The sequence below is a fragment of the Strigops habroptila genome, chromosome 20 (assembly GCF_004027225.2).
Source record: "Strigops habroptila isolate Jane chromosome 20, bStrHab1.2.pri, whole genome shotgun sequence".
Classification (NCBI taxonomy): Eukaryota; Metazoa; Chordata; class Aves; order Psittaciformes; family Psittacidae; genus Strigops; species Strigops habroptila.
Genome location: NC_044296.2, coordinates 5,200,645 through 5,227,959, shown reverse-complemented (window position 1 = coordinate 5,227,959; position 27,315 = coordinate 5,200,645). Strand labels below are relative to the sequence as shown.

The following is a 27,315-nucleotide window of genomic DNA, read 5'->3' as shown; positions in this document are numbered from 1 at the left end:
CGACGCCGGCCGGGTTCCCTGCGGATTCATTGGCTACGCCGGAGCCGGCGTCAGCGCAGCGCGGTGCGGGGATTGGCGGAGGCCGCGGTTGAGGGGCTGGGCGGTGGCGGGTGGGCGGTGCCTGGCGGCCGCAGGAACCGGCGATGGGGCGGCGCGCGCCGCGCTGAGGGGCCGCGGGCGCCGGGACCGCAGGTACCGGGCGGGGCGGGGGCAGCGGCCGGGGGTGGGCCCATGGGCCGGGCCCGCTCCGGTGCGGGGCTGCGGCGGCTGGGCCGCGGTCCGGCCGTGCCGGGGGTGGGGACCCGAGAGCCCTGACAGCCCTCCCGGTCCCCCGGCCCCGCTCGGGAGGGGGCTGGATCTTGCCGCGGGGGTGTCCTCAGGCGGCCCGGGGCCTGGCAGCGCGCCGCGGCGGCCCAGGGGGGCGGTCCGGACCCTTCCCCGGCTACCGGGTGGGATTACCGGGGGCAGCGCTGCGGGCCGGGCCTGCGGCTGCCCTGGAGCGGGCGGGAGCCCGGCCCTGCCTGGGAAAGCTCCGGGTGTTGCGTGGAAACAGAAGCCGGGAGAGAAGAGCTGCGGGCCCGGGGCGCTGGGGCGGCCGGGTTTGGTGTCTGTTCATCAGGCTTCGTTTCCACGGGTGTCAGTGGTGGCTGGAAGAGATTTCATCGCAGGTGGACTCCGGTGCCTGGGTTTCTTTTCCTCTTTTGGGGTGTTTCTGTCTCTTCTGAGAAGATGCTGTGAGGGCTGGAGCAGCTCTGCCCTGGAGCCGGGCTGAGAGAGCTGGGCTGGGGCAGCCTGGAGAAGAGAAGGCTCCTGAAGGGGAGACCTTAGAGCAGCTCCAGTGCCTAAAGGGGCTCCAGGAAACCTGGAGAGGGGCTTTGGACAAGGGCCTGCAGGGACAGGCCAAGGGGAATGGCTTTAACAGAGAAGCTGTGGCTGCCCCATCCCTGGCAGTGTTCAAGGCCAGGTTGGACACAGGGGCTTGGAGCAACCTGCTCTAGTGGAAGGTGTCCCTGCCCGTGGCAGGGGGTTGGAACTGGAGGAGCTTTAAGGTCCCTTCCCACCCAAACTGGGCTGGGATTCTATGACACGATGTTTCCCTGGAAGGAGGTTAGCACAGATTCCTTGAAACAGTGGGACCAAAATCAACCCAAAATGCATCCAGCACAACCTGAGATTGGTTATGGGCTCTGAAATTCTGTTAGTCCCAAGGGACTGCTGCAGATTCTCAGGATGTGACTTTATAGTAGTTCTGCAGGCAGAGATGCACAGTAAAATGTGCGTTTAGGGCCTTTTTTCACTGTTTAAAATACCTTGACTTTTTACACTAAAAACCAGATTTTATGCAGCAATTCTAACTAACCTTTTCAGTTCCTAATGCAAGACAAGATGATGACATGGAGTTAACCTCAAGGGCAGACACACTGCAACTGCTCTTGCAATTTTAATCAGTTGTCATGAAGTGAGTGATAGACTGAAGGAAACGTTCTCCTGCTGCTCTCAAAAAGAGGGAGCAAGGAGCAGTACTGGCTCAGCACATGTGAGTACAAACAAAGCAAACCTAGTTTCTAAACCCCTTGTCTGCAAGTAGGAGAACGCACCGAGCTCTTAGAGTCTTTAACACTTATTTCTTTGAAGCTTTGAGAGCTTTAGTCCTGCTTCAGTTGCAGTTTGAGTTTAGATTTGAGAGTAGTGGGAGGGAAAAGGCAAGCTACAATTCTGGACTCTTCTCAACTTTTATTTCCTCCCTTTCCTGTAAATAAATCACTCGAGGCCTGTGCCTCCAGAAGAACTAGTCATGCAGCCTAAGCAGAACATTGCAAACTTAACTGGGAGGGACAAAGAGGCTTGGATTTTAAGGCACTGAGGTGAATTGTGAAGTTTCACTTCAGCATTGAGGAGTAGTAAGGAGAAGGGAGACACTGTTGAAATCAGTGAGAGGATGCTCTCAGCTGGTGCCTGCTTTGCAGCTCTTCAGATGCAGATGGGTTGTAGGTCAAAGGCTGGGATGGTTCCTTTGCTTGAGAGCTCTTTGAAGACTGAGTGTGCTAAAGAGATCTGGGCAGTGAAATAGCTAGCTTGAAAAATGGACCTAGAGAAGTGAAATTCCAGATCAATATCTGCTTGAAGATCCACATGATGCTCCAAGCAGCCGGAGCGAGCAGGGCTGCTGCGTGCCGGCAGGAGGCTTGTCCCAGCTCCAGTTTGTCTCCAAGCAGAGTGTTCTTATTCATATATCAGTGAAAATGGGGCTTTATAAACCAAGGAGGAAAACACTGAGGAGAGGGCAAGTTCTTCCTGGCATGGGATTTCTGATCCGAAAGAATGCTTTGCATTCTTCTGACACATCCCTTTGAGGGACTGACCAGTCCAATGTTGTGTGGATGCTGCTGTGTTGATCTGGTGTATGTGTTACTGCTACACTAAAATGTTCGGTTTTTCCCTGATTTTATCACCCAGAGCTGGAAAATCCATGTGTTCTGAATAAACTGAAACTGCCTGGCAAGGGATTGCATAGGACTGGGGAGCCCTTGAGCTTTGGCATTGCTGCAGATCATGGAATGGTTTGGGTTGAAGGGACCTTAAAGCTCCTCCAGCTCCAACCCCCTGCCACGGGCAGGGACACCTTCCACTAGAGCAGGTTGCTCCAAGCCCCTGTGTCCAACCTGGCCTTGAACACTGCCAGGGATGGGGCAGCCACAGCTTCTCTGTTAAAGCCTTTCCCCTTGGCCTGTCCCTACAGGCCCTTGTCCAAAGCCCCTCTCCAGGTTTCCTGGAGCCCCTTTAGGCACTGGAACTGCTCTAAGGTCTCCCCTTCAGGAGCCTTCTCTTCTCCAGGCTGCCCCAGCCCAGCTCTCTCAGCCTGGCTCCAGAGCAGAGCTGCTCCAGCCCTCGCAGCAGCTCGTGGCCTCCTCTGGACCCACTTGAGCAGGGCCATGTCCTTAAGTTTGAGCAGATGCTGTGTCTCTTGAAAGAGGAGACTTCTGAAGCAGTGGGTGTAGGAAGCAGTATTCTTGCGTTGCTGGTGCTGTTGCTTTGGTAGAGGACACGTGTTCAAAGAGAAAGTAGAGGCCACATGGCTCTGGTGCCTTCAGGAGGCTGCACTGCTGAGCAGGAGCAGGGCAGGGATGTGCTTGCAGGTGCTCGGGTGGTTGGTTTCATGCTTTGTGAGCATGATAACTGTTTTTTTTCACCCTGGTTCTTGATTTCAATAAAACTTTTAAGTCTTACTAGTGCATCTCTTTCCCTGCAGAAAGAGAGTAGTGAAATGATGAGAGAGGTGGCACAGGGTTCAGGTAGTTGCATTATGTTATGAATTGTGCTGATGTCTTCAGAGGAGCGGCACGTGTTTCCCATGTCCCAGCTGGTTTTCTGTTGTTTCCTTATGAAACCTGTTCTTAAAATGGCTGATTTTTTGGTTGGAGATACCCTCTGCAAAGAATTTTCTCCTAATGTTGCAATTTGTTTTTCCAGATGTTGGTAATTAAAGTGCAGTAAAACTTCCCTTTCATACGGTCTTGTGGCAGATGAAAGTCTCAGAAGATCGGAGATAACGGTGCTCATTTTGGCACTCCAGCTGTAACGCATGGCCTGGTCTGTCCCAGGAGAGCAGCTGCTCTAAGGTCTCCCCTTGAGGAGCCTTCTCTTCTCCAGGCTGACCTGCCTCAGCTCTCTCAGCCTGGCTCCAGAGCAGAGCTGCTCCAGCCTTGGAGCATCCTATAGGAAGGGGTCCCCTGCCTGGAGCATGGGGCTGCCAGGTCTACCCGTTAGGCACTACAGCCGCCTGCAGTAGGCAGAGCTCACAGACATGTTGCAGGCCGGGGATTGGACTTGGGCCATGGAAGGATGCGAGTTAGCTGGATGAGACAGGCTGTGTGGGAGCAGGTGCTTAGATGTGGTGAAGGAAGTAATTCTTTGTACTTGTTCTCCCTCAAGATGTTTTGTGTTCAGGCCTTGGGGCCCCAGGATTTGGGAAATCCATGGTTTTTTTGGTGGTGAGAAGGGAAGCATTGATGTTTGGAAATGCCCTTTAGCAACTGAAAACCTTCAGTTCACCAGTGACGTTTGTAGGATCATATGATCGGAAAGCTCAGTGTATGCATGCAAGTGTTGGCTAAAACGGGTTTGGGAACTTCTCTGCAGATGGGTGCGTTATGTTGGCTGCACAACTTGGTTATCTCCTGGTGCCACCATGGTGAGGTTCCAGGCCTTGGTTAGGGTAATCAGGGAAGTTCTCAGTGAGAGGAACAGACTTGGCTCGTGGCAGCCTTGCCAAGAGGTTGTTTGTCTTTTCTGGAGATATCCTGGAGAAGCTAACCCGTACAGAAGCTGGTGCATACAAAGGAGGTGGAGCTGGTTCTGGTTTCACTTTGCTCTGGTTCCTATCAAAGCCTCAGAATTGCCCAAGGGTTTACACTGGTTGAGATAGTCATCCTGTAGACAGGCCACCAGCAGTCTGGAGGAGCACCTAACAATTCCCCTTTACCGTGGTTACTTGCCTTTAGCTTTTCCTGCTGTCTTTCTCATCTTGACTGTGGCTTATCTCTTTGTGGCTTTGATCAAGGTGTCCATCTGGCCTGCTATGGTTTCCCTGTCTCGGGGACTAACTGTCGTATCTGGCTGCAAAGTCTATGCAGAACAGAACCGGGGAACCCTTTAGCTCCGTGTCTTCTGCTTGTTCCTGCTGGGCATGACTTCTGGATGGAGAACACTGGTCCAGCCTGATCTCCGCAGCCTTAAGCTGCTTGGTCATTTGAGGAGATTTTGAACCCCCTGTTGCCCTTTGGATGATATCAGCTGGATCACATACCTCATGGCAATGCCCAAAGACTGACAGGTAGAGAGGATCCTGGCATAGCAAGATCCTCCACCAGCACTGTGGTCTCTGCCTTGGAGTAGCAAAGCTGCTCTTTGAGGAACCAGCTCATCTTCCTGCATGTGTTTGAGTTTTGGAGTCTTTTTGCATAACTCGCTTTTCTGAGCCAACTTTCCACAAACACAGTTTGTTTTTCTTCAATTTGAGTAATCTGTACAAACTCAGCCCTTTATATCCTGGATCTGCTCGGAAGCTGAGGATACAACATGTTGCTGAGAAGAGACTTCTGATTTATTTGCTCATGTCTAACTGTGGCAGCAGAGGGGATATTGATAATAACCTTGAAGTCTCACAGACTTTTTCTTTTTAAATGAGAACAAGAAATGCGTCCCCAAGGAATGGGCTCAGAAATGACAACTGCCCAGAAGCACATTGGCACACGGTGCCCAGAGAAGCTGTGGCTGCCCCATCCCTGGCAGTGTTCAAGGCCAGGTTGGACACAGGGGCTTGGAGCAACCTGCTCTAGTGGAAGGTGTCCCTGCCCGTGGCAGGGGGTTGGGACTGGAGGAGCTTTAAGGTTCCTTCCAACCCAAACCAGGCTGGGATTGTATGTAAAAAGTGTGTGGTTAAAACCAGCTGTTTGGGTCTTGGTTCCAACTCTGAGTTCTTGGTGTTTCTGCTATAAATGAAGCTGGTGAAGGGTCTAGAGAACAAGATTTATGAGGAACGGTTGAGGAGAACTGGGGGTGTTTAGCCTGGATAAAAGGAGGCTCAGGGGAGGCCTTATTACGCCCTACAGGTACCTGGAAGGAGGTTGTAGTGAGGTGGGGTTGGTCTGTTCTCCCAAGTAACAAGTGACAGGACAAGAGGAAACAGCCTCAAGCAGCACCAGAGGAGGTTTAGATGGAGATGAGGAACAATTCCTTCCCCAAAGGGTGCTCAGGCATTGGAACAGGCTGCCTAGGGCAGTCAGTGCTGGAGTCACTGTCCCTGGAGGTGTTTAAGAGATGTGCAGATGTGGTGCTCAGGGACATGGTGGCCTTGGCAGTTCTGGAGGAACGATTGGACTTGATGATCTTAAAGGTCTTTTCCAACCTGGCTGATTCCGTGATTCTATGAAGGTTGAGTTTGGGTTTGATGAGCTGTTGACAGTTGTGAGGAAAGGCAGCATATTGATGGGCGGAGCTTTAGGGAGCCAGCAAAGGGACTGGCTTGGCTGAAAACTGTGGTTCATGTTTAGCTGGGTATGAAGTTGGAACCGGAGCACGCTGCAGATGTTATCTTTGGATTTCAGTTACTTCCTCGCTAACTGTATCCATGAAAACCTTTGCTGTTTTTCCTTTGTGTTTGCTGAATGGCATGAGTCAGATATTAAAGCCCTGACTTCAGGTTCCACCCTGGGATGGACCCTGACAAGGAAATGCCAAATAACTTGTAGCAGAAAGCCACGTGTTTCCTGATGGATGGCTGGGTGGCCATTCCCTTCCAGCGCCAAACGGGGCTGCGGGGGCAAGGCCGTGGTGTTGCCTGTATCTGTCAGAGGTGGAGCACAAAGAACCTCTGTATAAATCCTCCCAGGACACAGGGAACGAGGGCAGCTTTATTCCAATACACAAAATGGACCTTTTTCCTCTGGACTTAAACAACATTTTGGCTGAACAAATGGAGCCGACCTTTTTTTATTAAAAGCATGTATCTTCTCCCTGGTTCAGCAAGAGGCTTTTAAAGCTGAAAGAACTCCTTAACGTGCAAACCAGCTGACTTCAGTCATTCCAACAGCATTTGTCATCTTACTTTTTGCTCCTTAAATTTGGAGAGCTTGTAGCCTTTATTTTATCAGAGGAGAGCAAGAAGAAAAGTGGCTCTAACCCCGTGTGCTCTTTGCAGAGGTGGAGAGAGGCTGAGTCAGGGCAGTGCTGAGTCTGTTCAGTTCCTTTTTAAGTTGATGGGAAGACTCCCATTTGTTTTGATAGGCATTGACCTGCCCACAAGCTCAAGCTTATTCCTTTTCGGATCCAGAGGAAGGATGGAGGGTGATGAGACACCAGTGAAGTGCAATCTTCTTCTTGCACGTGTTCACCACGACAGGAGCCATCCTCACAGGTTGTGTAAGAGTTGCTTCATTTCCAGGACATGAAAGAACACTCGTGCTTACCCAGCTCAGTGTTTTCAGGCCTCCAGCGAGCACATCCTCATACTGGCTTTTTGTGTTCTTCCCCTGTAGTCTGGCCCAGCTTCCAACCAGGAACAAGCCCTTATTTTCTTTAGCTATTTTAGTTTGATTTAGGCTTAGCTGAACCTGACAGAACTGCAGCTCCATGGGAATGTTTGACTGCTGTTATGCACAGAGACCTTGAAATCAAACCCCCACATTTCCTTACATGGGATGGCAAAGGTTTATTTGCCTGCCTCTACCTCCAGAAGCTGGAGAGTGAAGATTTCCCCCTCCTACCCCTAACTGAAACAAAACTAATTCTTCTCATATTTCTTCTTTGGTAAGTTTTGGAGTTATTTTTATTTGGTGTTTCCCCTCCCCCAGTTTTTTATCCTTTTCAGTTCCTTTAGTTATCTTTTCTGGGTTTGTTTCTCTCTTGAAACCCAGCCACCGGGATGAGACACTGTTCCAGCTATGATCCCAGAGTCCTACCGCACAGGGATTACTGTGCGTGCCTTACATAAGGCAGCCCTGTTGACAGACACAAGGATTTTGGTGTTCACCAGCAGTACAATGTTGTTGGCTTGTGTTCAGCTTGTGACTAATTGTAACCCCAGCTCTTTATTTCTGCACAGCTGCCTCATAGGGACCACACTGAAGGAGATGGGAGAAAATGGGACTTTTCTGAATTGCTAAAGCATGCCTGCCTTTGGGATTGAGAGAATCCCTACCAGGGAGGAACATGACTGTTGCTGGCAGCTTGGGAAGGTGCTGCCTTCCCTCAGTGTGCTGGGCTGCACCCCCAGAGCATGAGCAGCAGGTCAGGGAGGGGATTCTGCCCCTCTGCTGTGCTCTGGGGAGCCCCCCCTGCAGTCAAGCCTGAGCCACATGAAGTGGTTGAAGTGCCATGTTCAGATGAGACTTTGCAACTTTCACAGAGGGTATGAGCATCAGTTTTGAGAATGGCTATAGCCAGCGTGACACAGGCTTGTGGTTGCCTTCCTCATCTCTGTGTCATCGGCATGTTCACTTTGAGAGGCTTCATCAGGTTAAAGGTACCTCTCTGAGAAAGGCAAATGTGCAATTCCCATGCTAAATTATGTAAGTAGGACACTTGGAGCCTTAATTTTATGGTAAGGCAGCCTCACAAAGCCTATCAAAGGGGACAGAAGGGGAGCAAAACGCGTGGTTGTTGGTCCCTGGGGCGCTGGCAGCCAAGGCGGGCGGTGGAGGAGGTCCTGGTCACTGCCTCTCACGGGGTGCCCTGTTCCCGCAGGTCTCTGTGCCGCCGGTGCCGGTCCCCAGGACAGAGGGGTCCAGAGCTGCAATGACGACTGGTGACTGCTGCCACCTCCCCGGCTCCCTCTGCGACTGCCCGGGAAGCGCTGCCCTCTCCAAGTCGGTGGAGGACTCGGACATCGGCCGCCCGCAGTACGTCACGCAGGTCACCACCAAGGATGGCCGGCTCCTCTCCACCGTGATCAAGGCGCTGGGTGCGCAGAGGTAGGGCTGCTGCAGGGAAGGGTTTGGCCTGGCTCCATCTGGGCTTTTCTGCTCCTCTTCCTGTGGCTCTAGGGGTAGAGGGAGGCAACTGAGTCTTGTGGAGAAGTCCTCCAGAGTGCTAATGTTGGGAGTGAATCCTCATTAGCCAGATGCTTTCCATGCCTGTGCTGTCTCTGTGGGAGCTCACACCAGTTCCATGTCCTGGTGGATTGGGACTTGCACATTCTTCAGCCCCCTCCAGGCCTGTGGCTGCTCCAGCTGAGATGAGACAGCCTCTGTCTCTGTGCCTCTGCCAAGTCCTTGCTGAGCAGCAGTGAAGGTGGGATGCCACGGTAGCAAGAGCAGTGTGCTGTCTGTGGAGATGACCTCTCATGAGACCCACCCCCCCTGCAGTCCTGCATTCAGCTCTCGAGCAACAGCACAAGAGGGACGTGGAGCTGCTGGAGCGAGGCCAGAGGAGGCCCCAGAGCTGCTGCGAGGGCTGGAGCAGCTCTGCTCTGGAGCCAGGCTGAGAGAGCTGGGCTGGGGCAGCCTGGAGAAGAGAAGGCTCCTGAAGGGGAGACCTTAGAGCAGCTCCAGTGCCTAAAGGGGCTCCAGGAAACCTGGAGAGGGGCTTTGGACAAGGGCCTGGAGGGACAGGACAAGGGGAATGGCTTTAACCTGCCAGAGGGGAGATTGAGATGAGCTCTGAGGCAGAAGCTCTTCCCTGTGAGGGTGCTGAGGCGCTGGCACAGGGTGCCCAGAGAAGCTGTGGCTGCCCCATCCCTGGCAGTGTTCAAGGCCAGGTTGGACACAGGGGCTTGGAGCAACCTGCTCTAGTGGAAGGTGTCCCTGCCCGTGGCAGGGGTTGGAGCTGGAGGAGCTTTAAGGTCCCTTCCAATCCAAACCAGGCTGGGATTCTATGATCTGAGAGGTGAAAATGGAGCACAGCCCCTGTTGCAGGATGGTCATGGAGTTAAAGTGTGGTGTCAGTTTGCAGCCCCAGGGAAAGGAGGGTGTTTGTGTTGCAGGAACCACAGTGCCTATTTATTGCCAGAGGGGACATGTGGCAGCTTCACTTGCTCAGACTCTTCTGATGTGACTTCTCGTCACTTATTTTGAGCAGCTTCCAGAGCAGAGGACACTTGGAGCGTGGGTCAGTCCAGCCACTGAGACCAGGCACATTCTGTCTTCAGATCCTCTCTTAACAGCTGTTATTTTGTTTTCAATGAATTTGGCCAAACGCTGATGAGGTGTGAAAGTGGTGACTGCAAACGTGGGGGAGGAGAGCAGGAACACTAGAGGAGCACGTCATTGCTATATCTAAACCTGGAGCTGGTTGATAAGCACATGAGGGGAGCTGAGCTTCCTCTCTGACACCAGATAGGCTGAGGGAGAAGTTGTGCAACCTCTTAAAGCTTGTGGAGGTGTAATAATCGTGTGGGGAACCTGCCTGGTTAAACAAAATCCCACCAGGATTCCTCATGTGTCTTCATGGGACACCAGTTTGTTCATTTTGGTGGGGGTAGGTTTCAGTCTCTTATCCCTTAACAGAATGAAGCCAGAAGCACTGTGACTATACTGGAATGTTGAATTACTGATCGAGTCTCTACAGCCTGCTGGAAAACTGTGTCTGAGGGTGTGGGGATTGTGACCAGAACCTTTCCCCTCTGGATAGGAAGGAAGGAAAATGGAGGCTGATAAGAAATTGTTTCTTGCGAGGTCAGCAAATTTTTTCCTTCTGCATTTGTTTCTTGGTAGCCAAGGTTATAATAATGCACTGGAAATATGAAACTTCTCAAACAGGAAGAGAAGGGATGAAATATCTTACAGATGCTTTTCTAAGGAAATAGCAGATGCATGAGAGCGCTGGAGGCTTGGGGGTTCTTTTGGTCTCTCCCTGTCACTGGGGCCGTGTGAGGGGACTGTCATTTTGTCACTCTGATACAGCACTGAGCTTTGTGGCAGTGGAGGGTGCAGAGTCATCAAATGATTCGGATTTTGGAAGGGAATTCCGGAGGCCCAACCTCCTGTCAGAGCAAGGCCAACTTCAGAGATGGGTCAGACTGCTCAGAGGCTTGTCTGAGGCACTTTTCAGTGTCTCTGAGGATGGAGTTTCCACCACCTCTCCAGACTCCCATTGCAGGGGTTGTCCTGCCTGAAGAAGTCCCCTAAATAAAAGGCAGATGTCAACGAGGAGAGACCAAGGGTCAGTGGTTCACCAGGGATGTTTGGCAGAGAGAAGGGGATAGTGCAGTGCGTTTATGTTGCCTCCCAGCCCTAAATATGATTAACAAGACCAACTGGAATGAAACCTGCTAAACATTGAATTGAAAGGGGTAGAGATCTGTGGTCATACACCAGGAGAGGAATCTTGCTTCTCCTTTACTGAGCTGATGTGCACTTTCTTGCTGGCTCTTCTCTTCCCTTTGTGTCCCACCAGCATTTTTCCTCAGTACACTCCTTTTCCTTGCCCTATTTTTCTGTGTCTGGCTCTTGCTTTCTGCTTTGCCTGGTTGTGCAAACTGATGGAGGTAGTGCTACTGCTTGCAGATTGCTTGTTCTGACCATTGTGTTGCAATCCCACAAAGTTCTTTTGCTGTCAAATGTGTTTTTAAAGTCGGTGGAGTATGAACTGTGAGATGTGGGGCTTTTGTACTGTCAGCAGTGTTTGGGAAAAGGTGACAGCAGACACAGCTCGCCTGGATTTCAAGAGGACATGCAATAGGGTGTTTGAAATAAAGATGTTCCCTTCTCACCCTCCCTCCCACCCCAAATCTGTGCAACTATGGATGTAAGAGAACGGTTGTAGGAAAGAAATGGCTGGTTGAAAGGTGGGAAGTGAGATAGAATCATAGACTCACAGCCTGGTTTGGGTTGGAATGGACCTTAAAGCTCCTCCAGCTCCAACCCCCTGCCACAGGCAGGGACACCTTCCACTAGAGCAGGTGGCTGGGGGCATGCTGTGACCGCTGTGGATCACCCAGCTTTGCTTTGGGATTGCATCAGTGCTCCAGGGTTGGTTTCAGGTCAGTGTCTGTGAGCAGAGCTGCAGACCACGGCACACGTGTGCTGTGGTCCCTTCTGTGGCCAGCTGAGCTGGCCAGGCTGATGTGCCAGCTTCTCTTGGCTGTTGTGGTGCTCACCAGCACAATCCAGATTTTACTGACCTCAAATACCTCTGGCACCTCCACCCACCCTTGACACCGGTTTCTTGCCTGGCACACTCTGCCATGCGCTGCCTGCTGTGCATGTGCCCTTCCTGGGCTTGGTGGGCTCAGACCCGTTCTGTGGCGTGGCTGTATGGTTCTGCCTGCTCTGACAGTGATTTCATTCTGTTTGTCTGCTTCTTTAGTGATGGTCCCATCTGTCGAATCTGTCATGAAGGTGGAAATGGGGAGGGACTGCTTTCCCCGTGTGACTGCACAGGAACACTGGGCACCGTGCACAAGAGCTGCCTGGAAAAATGGTTATCCTCCTCCAACACAAGTTACTGTGAGCTCTGCCACACAGAATTTGTTGTAGAGAGAAGACCGAGACCTTTGACAGAGGTACTGCTTTCTTCCTGCTTCACTTTGATTTCCTTACCATTAGAGAGAAAATGATTTGCCCTGCTGTCCTTGTGGTTCTTGCTGTCTCCTCCTCCTCCTTAGCCTTCACACAGAACAGTTTGTTTAGAGACATCAAGTCTCTTATCAGACCAAGTGGTGTCATTGCAAAAATGCAGTAGAGGTGTTTGGGGCAACTCTGTGGACCCCCATGTGCCACTCACGAGTGGCAGGCTGCAGGACCATAGAACATATTGCACTTGTAGATACACTGCAGCTCCCTTGCGTGTGACAATGGGGAATGGCTTTAACCTGCCAGAGGGGAGATTGAGATGAGCTCTGAGGCAGAAGCTCTTCCCTGTGAGGGTGCTGAGGCGCTGGCACAGGGTGCCCAGAGAAGCTGTGGCTGCCCCATCCCTGGCAGTGTTCAAGGCCAGGTTGGACACAGGGGCTTGGAGCAACCTGCTCTAGTGGAAGGTGTCCCTGCCCGTGGCAGGGCGTTGGACCTGGATGAGCCTTAAGGTCCCCTCTAACCCGAACCAGGCTGGGATTCTGTGATTCTGTGACTTCTTGTCATGCTTTGCTCTAAAAAGTGAGATGTGATGATTTCTGATACTGTTGATATAAGACCCATCCTTCCTTGACGTGTGCTTCAAAGCCTTTGGGTCTTGCTCCTTCCTGCTGAGCTGTGGTGCCTCATTGCTGCCCTATGTTCCCCCTAGTTGAAGGAGAAAGCAGGATATGGCTCATTCAGTTCCTATGTTCCTCTTTGCTTTGACCATAGGGGAACCGGGTTCCTGGTGGGTCCTTCAGCCTCCCGGAGCTGGAAAGTACAATCCAGGCTGTAGTTGGTGGGTTGGTTTGGGCTGGTTTGTTGTTTGTCACAAGGCTCTCTTCATTCCCTGTTTAGGCAGTCTGCTCTGCTCACATCCCAGACTTCCTTTGGCATCCCAAGTTTATAGTGGCTGCCTGTAATGAGGCCCTTTACATGTTGGGAACAAGGGCAGCTTGGACCAGGCCATCTTCTGACCTCAGAATTCAAGTGCACATCCCCAAAGAGGAATAAGTAAATCAGTGAGTTACAGCACAAAGGGCCATGCCTGTTTGTTTTAGAAGACAGTTTAACCTGTCTAAATGTGTGTGAGTTGTGTTGGCCGGTCAGCAGGCAATGCTGATATGGCTGATAGTGCTGCAGGAGGGTGTTGGTAGCACACCTGAGGTCCAACTTGGAAGGTCAAAGCAAGGTCCTGCTGCCTGCCCCCCATTCAGATCCCATTCACTGCTGTGAAAGCTCAGGCAGGCTCTTCCCTGCATCACCTTGCTGCTAGCTTGGGCTTGGCTGTGTGTTCCACGCAATGTGCAGCTGCAGAGAAGCATCAGTCTGCACGTGGGGATTTACAGATAAGAATTTCGGAAGCCCCCCCGGTCCTCCAGCCATCAACAATAAGAGAAGTGGGGAAGTGTCATGTGGAGCTGCCAAAGCAAGTATGGGTGCACCCTAATCCCTGCAGGGTTTTTCATCACACGCCTCCCTGGTTGTGTTGGGACTGTGGCATGTGGCTCTGGGTTTTGGTTCAGAAGTTGCTTTCCCTGTTGATAGCATTTCAAACCAGTGCAGAGCAGTGCTGCTGCTGCTGTGCTGACATAGGGGAGGCTGCAGGAGCTCTGTGAGCTGATTTTTACCAACAGATTCCTGTTACCTGCCAGCTACCAGAGGTTTGTTGGTGCCTGCCACCAGAAGGGGGTGTGTGGGGAGGCAGGGGTTAATTCTGGGACTGCTCTTGTCCGCTCTCTCCTTCCCCTTGCTCTATCAGTTAGATTAAAGCCGCGTCACAACTGGAATTTGAAGTTGCTTTTCCCATCTCTGTTTCCATTCCCATCAATTTAGAGGTTATTTCCTTTCCCTTCCCACAGCGATACCTGCCCCCTCGTCCTTCCTGCAGTCCCAGCTCTTCTTCCCACACTCCCATCTCCTCTGGGTGCCCGGCGAGCCTTGGAGGGGAACAGAGCCCCCCAACTGGGCAAGGATTCAAGCCTCCCTTTGCAAAATCAATACCCAGTTTTAATGATTGTTCAATTTACAACTGACGGTCATTGACTTGACAGCCCCAGACAGGGGAAGGCTTTAGACTACAGTGCTAAACCAAGCCATGTATTCAGCAGTTTGGAGGAGAGCATTACATCAGTGGTTAGTGCTGTCTGAGCCTTATCTCTCCCAGCTGGCTAAAATAGATAAAATGGCTCTTTGACCAAAAACCTCTCAAATGGTTGTTTCAGAGGTTGAAAACCACTGCTTTCAAGCATTTGGGAAGGGCTGTGTCTTGACTTTGAGGACACACTGCAGGCAAGCCCAGTCACAGGGAGCTTGCTAAGGCTAATGCAGGCCAAACTTGGAGTGCAGGTTTCAGATGGTTTAGCTTAAGAGCTGGTAAGTTATTCACGGCCAAAAACAAACATGGGGAAGTGTGTTGAAGCCATAGTCCAAGGATGCTGTAGCACCTCATAACAAGTCCAGGTTTAGAAAACTGCATACTTGAAGAAAAGCTCAAAGACTGGTGTGTGTTGGAAGAGCTTCTCCTCTGCCGCAGATGTCCATGCATCCAGCTGGCAAGAGGAGCTTGCTGGGACACGAGGTCAAGGGTTTGCTGTGAACCTACTTGTCTCCAAGGTGGATGAGTGAGCAGCCTGGGACAATCAAACTTTAATCCCTGTTGAAATCTGTGAAGAGCTCCTCTGAGCTGGGGTCTGTATGGGTATGGTGACCAACAAGCCATCTGTGAGCACTGGGAGGTGATGGGTGGGCAGCATTTAATAAGCCTCATAGAGAACTGCCACTGTGTTTTCAGAGAGGAATAGACCCCTCAAACCATTACCTGTCGCTGTCAGAGGCCTTGGGATGTGAATTATTTGTAGCTTCTTGTGTTTGGGGATTGTTAGAATGGTTTGTGTTGGAAGGGACCTTAAAGCTCCTCCAGTTCCAACCCCTGCCACGGGCAGGGACACCTTCCACTAGAGCAGGTTGCTCCAAGCCCCTGTGTCCAACCTGGCCTTGAACACTGCCAGGGATGGGGCAGCCACAGCTTCTCTGGGCACCCTGTGCCAGCACCTCAGCACCCTCACAGGGAAGAGCTTCTGCCTCAGAGCTCATCTGAGTCTCTGGCAGGTTAAAGCCATTCCCCTTGTCCTGTCCCTCCAGGCCCTTGTCCAAAGCCCCTCTCCAGGTTTCCTGGAGCCCCTTTAAGCACTGGAGCTGCTCTAAGGTCTCCCCTTCAGGAGCCTTCTCTTCTCCAGGCTGCCCCAGCCCAGCTCTCTCAGCCTGGCTCCAGAGCAGAGCTGCTCCAGCCCTCGCAGCAGCTCCGGGGCCTCCTCTGGCCTCGCTCCAGCAGCTCCACGTCCCTCTTGTGCTGCTGCCCCAGAGCTGGATCAGGACTGCAGGGGGGGGCTCCCCAGAGCACAGCAAGGCGGGGAGAATCCCCTCCCTTGCTCACGCTCTGGGGATGCAGCTCCATGACAATCCAGCTCTGTCTGTGTGTGTTTGAAAAGCCTTCAGGAGGAGGGAGGCTGAGAGCTGCCTGGGGACTGGAGGAGACGTTTTGGTGAGAGCTGTGGGGATGTGACATGATCGAGTCAAAATGCTTCTGCAGAAGCTGCACAAAGTTCTTGGAAATCAGGAACTGCCACATCCAGAATTGCCTTATTTTCACTTCAGTCCTTTTGTATATCTACATTACAGTGTGGTCTTTACATGTTCACAGGTTGGGGTGAAAGATGCCCAATAGCTAATGCGGTTTATCCTGTGTGGCTGTTGTATGCCCTTGTACCCCTGCTCACAAGACCAAAGGATTCATTTGCCCAAGAGCTTCTCTGGGGCACCTATCGCTGTGATATCCAACAGCCTCCTTTAGGGAGGGAAGGCAGCCTCCTTGTTCAGCATGGATTAAAGAGAATTTTTTAGTAGAGTTGGATTTTGGTTTATGTTCTTTAAGCACCCATTTATTTATGTTGTGGTTTGTTCAATGTAAAAATAGTAACAGTGTTCTCTGCCAGCATGCTTGATCTCTGAACCAGGAGCTGGGGACTTGTCTGAGCCTGGAGCCAGCTCCGGGCTGGCCCATGGTGTGGGGAGGATCTCTCCTGCAGTTCAGTTGGGGTTTTTTAACCAGAAGCTGGTTGAAAGCTGGAACAAAAGCCCCACAGAAGGCTTTGGTTACCTGTCAGGCTGCGAGGTGGATGGGCTGAATGGTTTTTTGGGGGCATGTTTTGAACCACTGCAGGTGAAGATGGAGAGTGGACCTGCAGCCACGGGTGCCCGGGCAGCGTCTGCAGCCAGCTCACTGTGCTGTGAAAGGACAGAGTGGCTTCTCTTGGCTCTCTGAAAGGGTCTCCAGCACAAGAGGTTGTGAATTGGGGCTCTCCATTGAGGAGCATGACCCAGCAGAGGATAAGGTGGCCAAGCCTTGGAGAGGGATGATTTTCCAGTACTCAATTTTCCCACACCGTTAGCTTAATGTGCATCCATATCTTTACAGGGAAGTGATCTCAATCCACGAGGCTTTACCCAGCATGACTGGCATAGCCTTTTTGACTAAAAAATACATTTCTGTGTTACCTGGAAGACTTCAGCAGTAGATATGCAGATGAAATGTTCAAACCATAGGTTACAGTGCATTCATAGTGCAGTGGGTTATTTTTTTTGTCTTATAGGGAAGATACCACTTCCAAACACAACTGTTGGCTGCAAGAAAGCATCTTTGAAATTCTCCTTGGCTGTTTGGGTCATGCTGGAGTGTGGGTCACCTTCCACAGGTCTGCCATGTGTAGTCTTTCTGCTGCCTCTCACTAGTCCCTCATGGCCGTGGGAGATGCTGCTGGGTACAAGCAAAGTGAACTTTGCAGGGAGCAATAGTGATGATATTGCCATTCCTGCTTATGTTATGAGGAGTAGAAACGTTGCCTCTGGGTGCCCCCCCTCCAGTTCAGAGAACTGAGCTGTGGTGGCAGCTCTCCCCCACCCTTCCTCCAGCCTTATCTTCTTTGCAGGCTGACTTTCTTCCTGGGCTTTCCTTGAACTCTTCTGCTGAACTCCCTGCACCATCCTCTGTCTGGTCTGTGCTCCTCTACCCCATTCCCTAGCTTGTGTCTCTCTTTTCCCAGTGCAAGTTTGATTCCTCTATCTAGTGAAAACCAAATCCCTCTTGCCTCTAGCTGAGTTCCATTCCTCTCGTCTCTTCATAGAACCACAGATTGGTTTGGGTTGGAGGGGACCTTAAAGCTCATGCAGTTCCACCTCCCATGCCATGGGCAGGGACCTTTCTGTCTTTGCTTGCATTTGCTGTCTGGAGATGCTCTTCTCACATCCCACCCTAGATCCTCTTGCTATTTCTCTGTGTAGTCCCTGGCCCTGCTCTGCAAATCTAGAATGGCCTCTTTGGGGTCAGCACTGAAAATAATTCATCCCTGCACTCTTGGCACTTGTCAGCACTAGTCTCTTCGTTCTGTGTCCATCTTCACCACTCTGTCCAGCCCCGTCTGTGCTCCGAGGACCCTGCCGGTTGGGTCTCTCCGAGGTGCAGCTGCTGGCAGTGCCTTGGTCTTGTATTTGGGCATGTCACGGCATTTCCTGTGGTGACATCAACCACAGAAGCACTTGCTGCTGTATAGAAAAGTGTCCTGGTGACCTGCAGCGCTGCTTGGGTCAGTTCCTCTCCTGTCCACCATTCCTAGCACTCCTGCAGCTCCTCTCTCCTTGGGCAGCAAGCAGCCAGCTCTACCTCTTTCCCTTTAGTCTCTCGCATGATTGCAGCATGGAAGCAGTTGTTATTTGGATTTGGCCTGGAAGAAGACCAAGTTGTGCTTTTGTTGCTTTCCCATGTTTACTTGATAGTTTTCCCCACACAAGTTGTTTAAGCTGACAGACCACTTTATGGATTGTTTGCAAGGTTTATTTTAATCCTGTGTGCACTGGTGTGCTGCTGTGCCAGGAGCCCCGCGCCCTTTGGGTGCCTGATTGTGTTCTGGTTGTTACTGTGTCAGTGCATACTGTCAAAGTAAATCAACTACTTCAAAAGGAAATTAATTTGCTTCCTGCCTTTACATGTTTGGCTCCCATCTTGGGGAGGAAGAAGGAGTTTCAAAGTTCGCAAGGAATATAAATAGAATAACATGCAGTGAAATACCTTTCTGCCTCCAGTCCCTGAGATTCTTCCAGCGGAGGCCACAAGGATGTTAAGGGGGCTGGAGCACCTCCCAGATGAAGACAGAGAAATTGGTCTGTTCAGCCTGGAGAAGAGAAGCTGCGTGGAGACCTCAGAGCAGCTTCCAGGGTCTGAAGGGGGCTACAAGGATGCTGCAGAGACACTCTTCATCAGAGACTGTAATGATAGGACAAGGGGGAATGGGTTCAAACTTAAACAGGGGAGATTTAGGTTAGATATAAGGCAGAAGCTCTTCCCTGTGAGGGTGCTGAGGCGCTGGCACAGGGTGCCCAGAGAAGCTGTGGCTGCCTCATCCCTGGCAGTGTTCAAGGCCAGAGACGCTGTGTCTTGTACATCCCTCACGTTAGTTTGCTCTGACTTGTGTGCACCCTCCACCCTCCCCTTGGGTCAACACTTTCTGCTTGTCTTTCTGGCCAGCCACGTGCTCAGCTTACCTGTGCTCCATTTTGACCTGTGTGGCCTCACAAATTTCTTGCATACCTGCCACCACCCCTTCTGTGTTGCTGTTTGAACTCTGGCTTCCCCTGCCCCTGCCAAGGAGGAGCTTCGTGTGCATAGTTCTCAGGTGGGTCCTTTTTCATCCTGCCTGTTCAAAAGTGGGCACGAGGGCTGGCACGAGGCATGGGTAAGACATGCCTGGTTGCCACGGGCATATTCCCTCCCCTGCTCTGACTGTGCCTTTTCAATCATGTTCTCCAATTAGTTTTATTTATTTGGTTAGTTTTAAATCCTAATTGAGACCAGTCATCCTTGTGCAGGAAAGAAGGAAGGATCCAGCAACCCATCCACTGTAAAGAACTCCCACTAAAAATGTGCTGTAACAACTCTGGGTATTGGTAGGAACCACAGAAAGCACTGTTCTAAAAAAAGGAAAGGAAGGGCTGAAAATAGCAGAATCCCAGGAAAACTAGAACAATTGCTGCTATTAAAGTCAAGTAGCTAAAATGAATCCACACTGGAAGCAAGTCGGGACTCCTGAAAGTAGTTGAACATTTAGAGCTTGCCTGTTGAGGGAAACCTTCCTGCAACAGAGCTTCCTAAGCTCTGCAACCTGCTGATTTTTGAGAGCTGCAAGAGGGACGAGCCTGCAAAGCTTCTTGGTAACACAGAGCAAAGTGCTGCAGATCATTTTGTGCCTGGGAGGCAAGAAAGCAAGCCTGAAAACAGGAAGGAATACACCAGAATGGGCTCTCTTACAGCTCAGCCTGGCCACAGGCCCCAGTGCCCTCGTTTCCCATCGTCCCTACACCAGTTGCAGAGTCCTGGATATGTTTCTCTTGAAGTTCAGTCCAAGACCTGTCAGAGGCCAGGTTGGACACAGGGGCTTGGAGCAACCTGCTCTAGTGGAAGGTGTCCCTGCCCATGGCAGGGGATTGGAACTAGATGAGCTTTAAGGTCCCTTCCAACCCAAACCAGTCTATAATTCTATGATATTCTTCAGTTGTCTCTTCCCTTTCCCTCGTTGGTTGTTATAAATACCCTTGATGCTCTCTATTTTTGTTAAGTTTTGTGTGAGTTAAGTGTATGCACCAGGTCCATACAGACTGCAGAGAGCACGTGAGAGCTTACCACCATAGCCATCCTGTCCTGCTCGCACGCTGTGTGCTTCCGAATGCTGCTGCCTAATGCCCTTTTCCCCTTCCCTCCTGCAGTGGCTGAAGGATCCCGGTCCCCGCAATGAGAAGAGGACACTCTTCTGTGACATGGTGTGTTTCCTGTTCATCACTCCCCTGGCTGCCATCTCGGGCTGGCTGTGTCTGCGTGGAGCCCAGGATCATTTGCAGTTCAACAGCCGGCTGGAGGCCATCGGACTCATAGCACTAACGATAGCACTTTTCACAATCTACGTCCTTTGGACGCTGGTAAGTGGCTGCTGCCCAGGGCTGCCTTTCTGTTCAGAAAGGAGATGGAAGTCCTGGCTCACTCCATGTTCCTACCTCCCCCTGGGAGAAAACCTTGAGCTCTTTCTTTTGAAGGTCCATTTAATTTACTTCAAATGAGAGCTGCTTGCTGAGAATGAGAAACCACTTCCTCATCATCTGCTTTCCAGATTGACATAGGAACAGTGTTCCCCGAGGTGTCATGTACCAGGGTGCAGAGCTGGGTGGGAAGGTCTGGTGCTGGGGGCAGGCAGTGGTCCAGTGATGGTGCCTATTCCTATTTTCAAGAAGAAACACAGAATTGGTACCCATCTGGAAAATGTTTAACCCCCTAAATAATAGATCTCTAAATAGTAGACCCCCCCTACCCTGCTCTGTGAGACCCCCACTGCAGTCCTGCATCCAGCTCTGGGGCAACAACAAAAGAGGGACGTGGAGCTGTTGGAGCGAGGCCAGAGGAGGCCCCGGAGCTGCTGCGAGGGCTGGAGCAGCTCTGCTCTGGAGCCAGGCTGAGAGAGCTGGGCTGGGGCAGCCTGGAGAAGAGAAGGCTCCTGAAGGGGAGACCTTAGAGCAGCTCCAGTGCTTAAAGGGGCTCCAGGAACCCTGGAGAGGGGCTTTGGGCAAGGGATGGAGGGACAGGACAAGGGGGAATGGCTTTAACCTGCCAGAGGGGAGATTGAGATGAGCTCTGAGGCAGAAGCTCTTCCCTGTGAGGGTGCTGAGGCGCTGGCACAGGGTGCCCAGAGAAGCTGTGGCTGCCCCATCCCTGGCAGTGTTCAAGGCCAGGTTGGACACAGGGGCTTGGAGCAACCTGCTCTAGTGGAAGGTGTCCCTGCCCGTGGCAGGGGTTGGAGCTGGAGGAGCTTTAAGGTCCCTTCAACCCAAACCATTCTATGCTTCTGTGATAAATAATCTGCTGTCATGTCCCTCCAGGCTTTGTGCTGCACAGGTTGGCCATGCCCAAAGGAGGTGCAGACTGACCATTTGGTTGTTGGGGTTCTCTGTGGCCCACAACTGAACAAATTCCTACACAATATTCTAATGATGTCAGTAGCACAGAAGGGTGTGTACAAGAAACACTCCAGCCCTGGGGAGAGCTCTGAGTTCTCCCTCACACTGGGCTTTTCTGAGCCAAGGCTGGGCAGGCAGCCTGCCCTGGGCCACTGCTGTGCCTTTGGAGCTGTGCTGCCTGGGGCTGGAGGTGCTGGGAATTAGTGGGAACCTGCACTTGACTCTCTGGGTGTTGAACTGATCCCTGCTGGGAAAGAGCTTCCTGCAGATGCCTCAATTACATCTTTTGGGACATGCTGGATGAGGAACCAGGAGCTTGGGGTGAGTCCCGAAGAGCAGGAAAGTAACCGTGACTCCGCAGTGTAGCACATCTGTGAGTGCTTCCAGCTAAGCCCTGAGGAGCTGCTGGGTTGGGAGCAGGTCCCTGCCCTGCTGCTCCCTGTGCCCTTGGGGCTCCCATGCCAGGGACTTCCCTCTGTTTCCCATTCCTTTCTTCTATGTTCCAGATGGGATTTTGGGTTTGGATCCTCATTTTAACTTTCCTGTTCAAAGCCCTGTGTGTGCTCATGCCCTGTCTATACCCTTTTCCAGCTGCTTGCTGGGAAGCATGATTTTGGGAAGGGAAGGGAAGAAGTACAGCTGCTGGAGAAGGAATAGTGGGACCCCAAAAAGCTGGCAGCAGAAATGCCACAGCCCCTTTCCCTGCTATATCTCATGCTCTGATTTCTCAGAGCATTTCTCATGAAATTCCCCTGGCATTAGGGTGGTCCTTGGAGCTCTCCTACACAGACTTGGGTGCCAGGAGAGGGTGAGCTGGTGCTGCAGCCTTCACTGGGAGGGTGGTGGTTGCAGTGGGTGCCTGACGAGTGCTGCTGTCAAAACATGCAGTAACTGCAGTGCATGGGGAGCTGTTGAGGGACATCTCATGTACATGCTGCATGAGGTTCATTTCTGTGAAAGCGAAGCTAAAATTGGAAACCTTAAGGGGAAGTGCTCCTGTGTTCTGTGTCCCAGGACTGCTCTGGAGGAGCTGGAAATCTGGCTGAAATGGAAAAATTGGGGTTTTTTTATGAATTAATAAGTCCTGACTAAAATGGCTCTAGTTCTGCTGAGCTTCACATTCCCTTGAGCAGAGAAGGCCATGAAATGAAGCCCCTTTATTCACATTTACCATATTCAGCTGCAGCTCTTCCTGTGCCACCATGGGCTGTGCAGCACAAGGAGCTGTTGTGTGTCTGTGTGAGGATTGTGAGAGGCTGTGGCCAAGGCTGCAGCTCCTGCCTGCGGAGCAGGAGCTTTCCTTGAGCTTTGCACCATTAACTCCCCCTTCACACGCTGTCTCTGAAGGTTGGAGGTGCTTTTGCTTCTTGCTTATGAGCAAACAACCTTATTCCCACAGTTGTCCCTCCACAACAGGAAAAAGGGGAGTGCACAGATGAATGAGCTAAATTACCTTGATGCTGTGGTGCAGCTTCATTTCTCATAGCAGGTATCCGAGACCTGTCCCAAAGTAATAGGAATACTGCCTTTTCCTTGTCAGATATACTTCCTACTTGCTAGGCAAATGTTTCCTGTACTCTTACGAAGGATGAAAGCTTGGTTTCGACGAGTTGCTGACTGGATTCAGGATTTAATTCTCTTGCTCATAATTTGAAGGAAAATAAATAGGAGGGAAAGACATGCTCGTTTTGTTCCTTCCTCCAGAAACTCTAGAAAAGTTTCATTTCAAAGCTAAGGAGCCAGCAGGAGCTGTGAGACAATCTGTAGTGGTGCTAAGGATTGCAAAAGGACACAGGGAGGAGCCCGCCTGCTGGGGAAGCACAGCTCGAAGCTCCCCCTTGCAGGGCTGCTCTAGAACTGCAGCCTCTCCTTCAGCTCCCTTGAGTCTTTGCATTCTCTCCTGGCCAAGTGAGTCCAACCACTGTCCTGTTGTTACAGATCAAGGAGAGAAGTTTGCAAAGGGCAGAGAAGATCTACCAGGATCTGTGAGATGGGAGGAGGCTGGTTGGATTCAGACACGAGGATGGTCCTATTGAGAACCCCTTGTTTTGCCCAGACAAGGTGCTCACTTCAGCCCGTGGCCAGGGTGAAGCTGCGGTTCCTCCCTGCCACATCTCAGCAGCCTGGTACCCAAACTCTGTCCCTCTGTCCTGGTGCTGCCCAGAAAGCCCCTATGGGTGTGTTACCATAGGTGTTATCAGGAATTCTTTGATTCCTCATCAAAGGCTTGGGACATGGAGAGCCCAAAACTTGCAGCGCAGACCCCCCCACTGTGTGCTGGGAGCACCCCCAGAGCGTGAGCAGCAGCTCAGGGAGGGGATCCTGCCCCTCTGCTGCGCTCTGGGGAGCCCCCCCTGCAGCCCTGATCCAGCTCTGGGGCAACAGCACAAGAGGGACGTGGAGCTGCTGGAGCGAGGCCAGAGGAGGCCCCGGAGCTGCTGCGAGGGCTGGAGCAGCTCTGCTCTGGAGCCAGGCTGAGAGAGCTGGGCTGGGGCAGCCTGGAGAAGAGAAGGCTCCTGAAGGGGAGACCTTAGAGCAGCTCCAGGGCCTAAAGGGGCTCCAGGAAACCTGGAGAGGGGCTTTGGACAAGGAATGGAGGGACAGGCCAAGGGGAATGGCTTTAACCTGCCAGAGGGGAGATTGAGATGAGCTCTGAGGCAGAAGCTTTTCCCTGTGAGGGTGCTGAGGCGCTGGCACAGGGTGCCCAGAGAAGCTGTGGCTGCCCCATCCCTGGCAGTGTTCAAGGCCAGGTTGGACACAGGGGCTTGGAGCAACCTGCTCCAGTGGAAGGTGTCCCTGCCCGTGGCAGGGGTTGGAGCTGGAGGAGCTTTAAGGTCCCTTCCAACCCAAATTCCATGATTCTATGAAAACCGTTTCAGTGCTGCCTCCTTTGGCTGGGGATGCTGATGGATTGGCAAGGAATACACAGAGAGTGGATGGGTGACTGTGTCTCTACAGCTCCAGCCCCGGGACCGGGGTTTGGTGACCATCCTGCCACGTTGTCCTCCCCAGGTCTCGTTCCGGTACCACTGTCAGCTGTACTCGGAGTGGCGAAGGACCAACCAGAAAGTCCGTTTGATGCTCCCATCCTCGCGGAGCCCTCACCCCGTGCCCCACTCCTTCCTCTCCGCCAAGCTCATGAAAAAGACCGCGGATGAAACCACCGTGTGAGCCCGTCCTACCTGGCTGCTGGGGCCGGGGCAGCCCTTCAGGGCTGGCACGAGCGAGGGGGGTCGGGTGTCCCCACGTGCACACAGGAAACGTGGTGACCGTGGAGGCCCTCGGAAACAATCATCCCACCCAGAGGACTTTGCAGTCAGCGTGTACTTTATACCATGGCAAACAGACAGAGAATTGAGCGCTGGCATGTGAAATGGCCCGAAAGAGCCAGATGGTAGAACATGCCTGTCTGCAGGGACACTTTCTATAACTAAATACCATACGTGGAAAATATCTCCCTCTCTATATATATATCTCTATATATAATATTATTTTTTAATGGCCATGCATATTGTGTCTTAGTCCTTTTGTGTTGTTCTAAGCTTCAGTTCTAGAAGCTGGCAGCCTGATCTCATTCAGAGGTTAAATCTATGCCTTTTCTCCAAGTGAGCATACAAAGAACACCACTTTTCATCAATGTTCTTCAAAGTCCCCTTCTCCTTTGCACTAAGTTGGCTTTGATAATCCTGCAGCAGCCTTTCCCATTCCTCTGGTCTCTGTCGTGGTGTTTCTGTCCATTCTAGAAAGTTGTGTGGTTTTAAGAGTTACTGTAATCCCAGAAGGAGTAAAATGACGTGATTCTGAGCGGAGCCGGTTTGTATTGGAAAGTACTGGAATTCTGAGAATTTCACAACACGTTTCAAAGTGAGAAAAGCTCTTCCTGTGCAGACGTGATCTCACAGAACACTTTCCTTGTGGATCTTGGCTCATCCCCAGGACTTGGATGCCCTCAGCTCTTGCTGTGTCTGGCAAAGGTACATGGAGGGTCTGAGGGTGAAAAGTGGTGGCTCGTACGTGCTAAACCCATCATTGCCTTCTGCTTTGAAGATTCCAAAAGGAGCTTTCCTGACCCCAAAAGAGGCAAGTTGGAGTCTCTGTTTGCTGATGTCCTTTCACCACCTTGAGGCTGGACCTCTCGTAGTGCTGGTTACACACACCCCTCACGGGACAGGCCGTCACTGCAGCTGCTTGGCAGGATGCGGGTGGTCTTGGCTGTCTCTGTGCTTCATTTGCACATTCCTCAGCAGCAGCTGGAGGAGCTGCTGTCATTGGGATCATCCCTGGAAGTGCTCTGCCTGTTATGTGTCCTCTAGTGAAACACCCCAAGAGAGCAGGGAGGAGGCAGGCTCCAAGGTGCCCATGTCCTTCAGTGGGTGGTGGCAGTCACACACTATGTCCCCCTGCTCCTTTGCTGGACACAAGTGGGTCAGTCCAGTGCCCTGCTAGATGGAGACCTGTCATTTCTTGAATTCAAAGCACCACATCCCATTCCTCCTCCTCTCTAGCTGCAAAGCAGGATGCTTTTCCTTACGTATTCCCTGGGCTGGAAGTCACTGGTGGCACAAGTAGCAGGGACCAGTGTCCTCTCTTTTCCAACAGGATTACTCCAGCCCTGGGGCCTGCTCTGCATCTGCTCTTCTTCTCCATCTCCTGTCCCAGGTTTCTAATGCAACTCAGTGATCTCCCAGCACATCTGGCAGCAGCTTTTCTGCCCAGCTTTGGGCTGGTCCGAGCTGGTGTCTGTTCTGAGCATGAGGGTCTTGTTTGATCACAGGGTGGATGTCTGCTGCCACAGCCAGGCTGTGCATCTCCTCTCTGCCACCCTCCCTGCCCATCTCTTTCCTTCTGCCACATACTCGTGGCCCCTTCCCTTTTCCATGTCACGCAGGGATGAGTTGGCCCCCAGTGCTCCTGGAGGTTTCTAGTGCAGTGGGACCTCGTCAACCCAGCTGCAGTTACAGTCCCTGCACAGTAGCAGCATCCTGCTTCAAATTGGCTTGTGCAGTGGAGCTCCCACCTCCACACACACCACCCTTTGGCAGTGGAGCTGCACCACTGCTCTGTGCCTTGTCCTGGGTGCTCCTTCCTTCAGCAGCTCCCCAACAAACCCCGTGGCACCAGGGCATTCCCAGTGAAGAGAAACGTGGGGGTTTAGTTTCACTTCCCAGCCCTGGCTACTTCCCAGGAGCTTGGTCTTGCACCATGTCTAGTTCTGGCAGGTAATGAAGGATGTGCACTCCCAGACCACGTTCCCCTCGTAAGGACTTAACGGAGCCAGTGTTTCTCACCGTGGGTCACTGTGATCCACTCACTGTGGTTCCAAACATGCAACTGTGAAAGCCAGAGTCCCTGGCTGGGGGCAGCAGGGGCCTGGCCCTGTGCTGCTGCATGGCCATGGCTTCACTTGCAGCTTCGTCATCTTTATCATAGTTGCCAATAATTGGAGTTGTTGCATGTGCCCCTGCAAAACCCAACAGCAACTCTTGGGGTCTTCTCCTCCTTCCCAGAGGAGATGTTCAGCTCATGGATGTGGGAAATCAGTGTCTCTGACCTGCCATGTTCCAGTGTCGTGGGGAAACGGGCTGTGCAATTGAGTCAATAAAAGTGAGACAAACCTTGGGCTGTTGTGTAGTTACTGGGGATGGAGGGGCCTCGGGAAGCCGGGCTGATGGTGAGCCCCATGTGCTGCCTTCCTGGGGTGCTGTGGGCAGATTTCCAGCCCTGCCCCAGCAGAGCGGGCAGAAGCTTTCACAGTTGAGCTGAAGCTGGACACACTGTGCAGGTGGCTCCAAAAGCCACCCAGGGCCAGCACCAGGGTGACGTGGGGCAGGATGCCCACCCAGGGTGGATATATAACACTCCTCAGGGCAGAGACCCAGGCATCCAGCAGTCCCTTTACCATGGTGTGATGGGGAGCCCCAACACCTCCTGCAGTCCCATGTCCTTTGAGTGTCACTTCCCCAAATGCTGGTGTTCTGGAGCAGACCTGCAGCAGAAGGGCCTGGCTGAGCACTCTGGGCTTGTCTTGGTTGGAGAAAGGGACGCTGAGGGGGACCTTGTTGCTCTTCGCAGCTTCCTGAGGAGGGGACATGGAGAGGGGGGTGCTGATCTCTCCTCCAGGACAGGACACCTGGGAATGGTTCAGAGCTGCACCAAGGGAGGTTCAGACTTGACATTAGGAAGCGTCTCTTTGCTGAGGTGTTCAAACACT

The 27,315-nt window shown here is 52.2% G+C and overlaps 1 protein-coding gene across 5 annotated transcripts; it reads left to right on the top strand.

Annotated features, from left to right (window-relative positions):
* Positions 1-37: 37 nt before the first annotated feature.
* On the top strand, positions 38-26,722 carry MARCHF2 (membrane associated ring-CH-type finger 2). Of its 5 annotated transcripts, none has more exons than XM_030509443.1 (5): positions 38-192; positions 8,245-8,471; positions 11,806-12,001; positions 19,866-20,075; positions 24,117-26,722. In XM_030509443.1, exons 2-5 carry the CDS (start codon positions 8,296-8,298, stop codon positions 24,273-24,275), a joined length of 741 nt encoding a protein of 246 aa, XP_030365303.1. In that variant the 5' UTR covers positions 38-192; positions 8,245-8,295; the 3' UTR covers positions 24,276-26,722. The 5 variants fall into 5 exon arrangements, with proteins under 5 accessions (XP_030365303.1, XP_030365302.1, XP_030365304.1 ...); XM_030509442.1 differs by lacking the exon at positions 38-192 and adding an exon at positions 3,680-7,308; XM_030509444.1 differs by lacking the exon at positions 38-192 and adding an exon at positions 5,742-6,916.
* Positions 26,723-27,315: the final 593 nt, after the last annotated feature.

Coding starts and splice junctions, on each gene's coding strand:
- MARCHF2 (XM_030509443.1), top strand. CDS start 8,296: ATGACGACTGGTGACTGCTGCCACCTCCCCGGCTCCCTCTGCGACTGC. Junction 8,472..11,805: donor AAGGCGCTGGGTGCGCAGAG/GTAGGGCTGCTG, acceptor CTGCTTCTTTAG/TGATGGTCCCATCTGTCGAA. Junction 12,002..19,865: donor GACCGAGACCTTTGACAGAG/GTACTGCTTTCT, acceptor TCCCTCCTGCAG/TGGCTGAAGGATCCCGGTCC.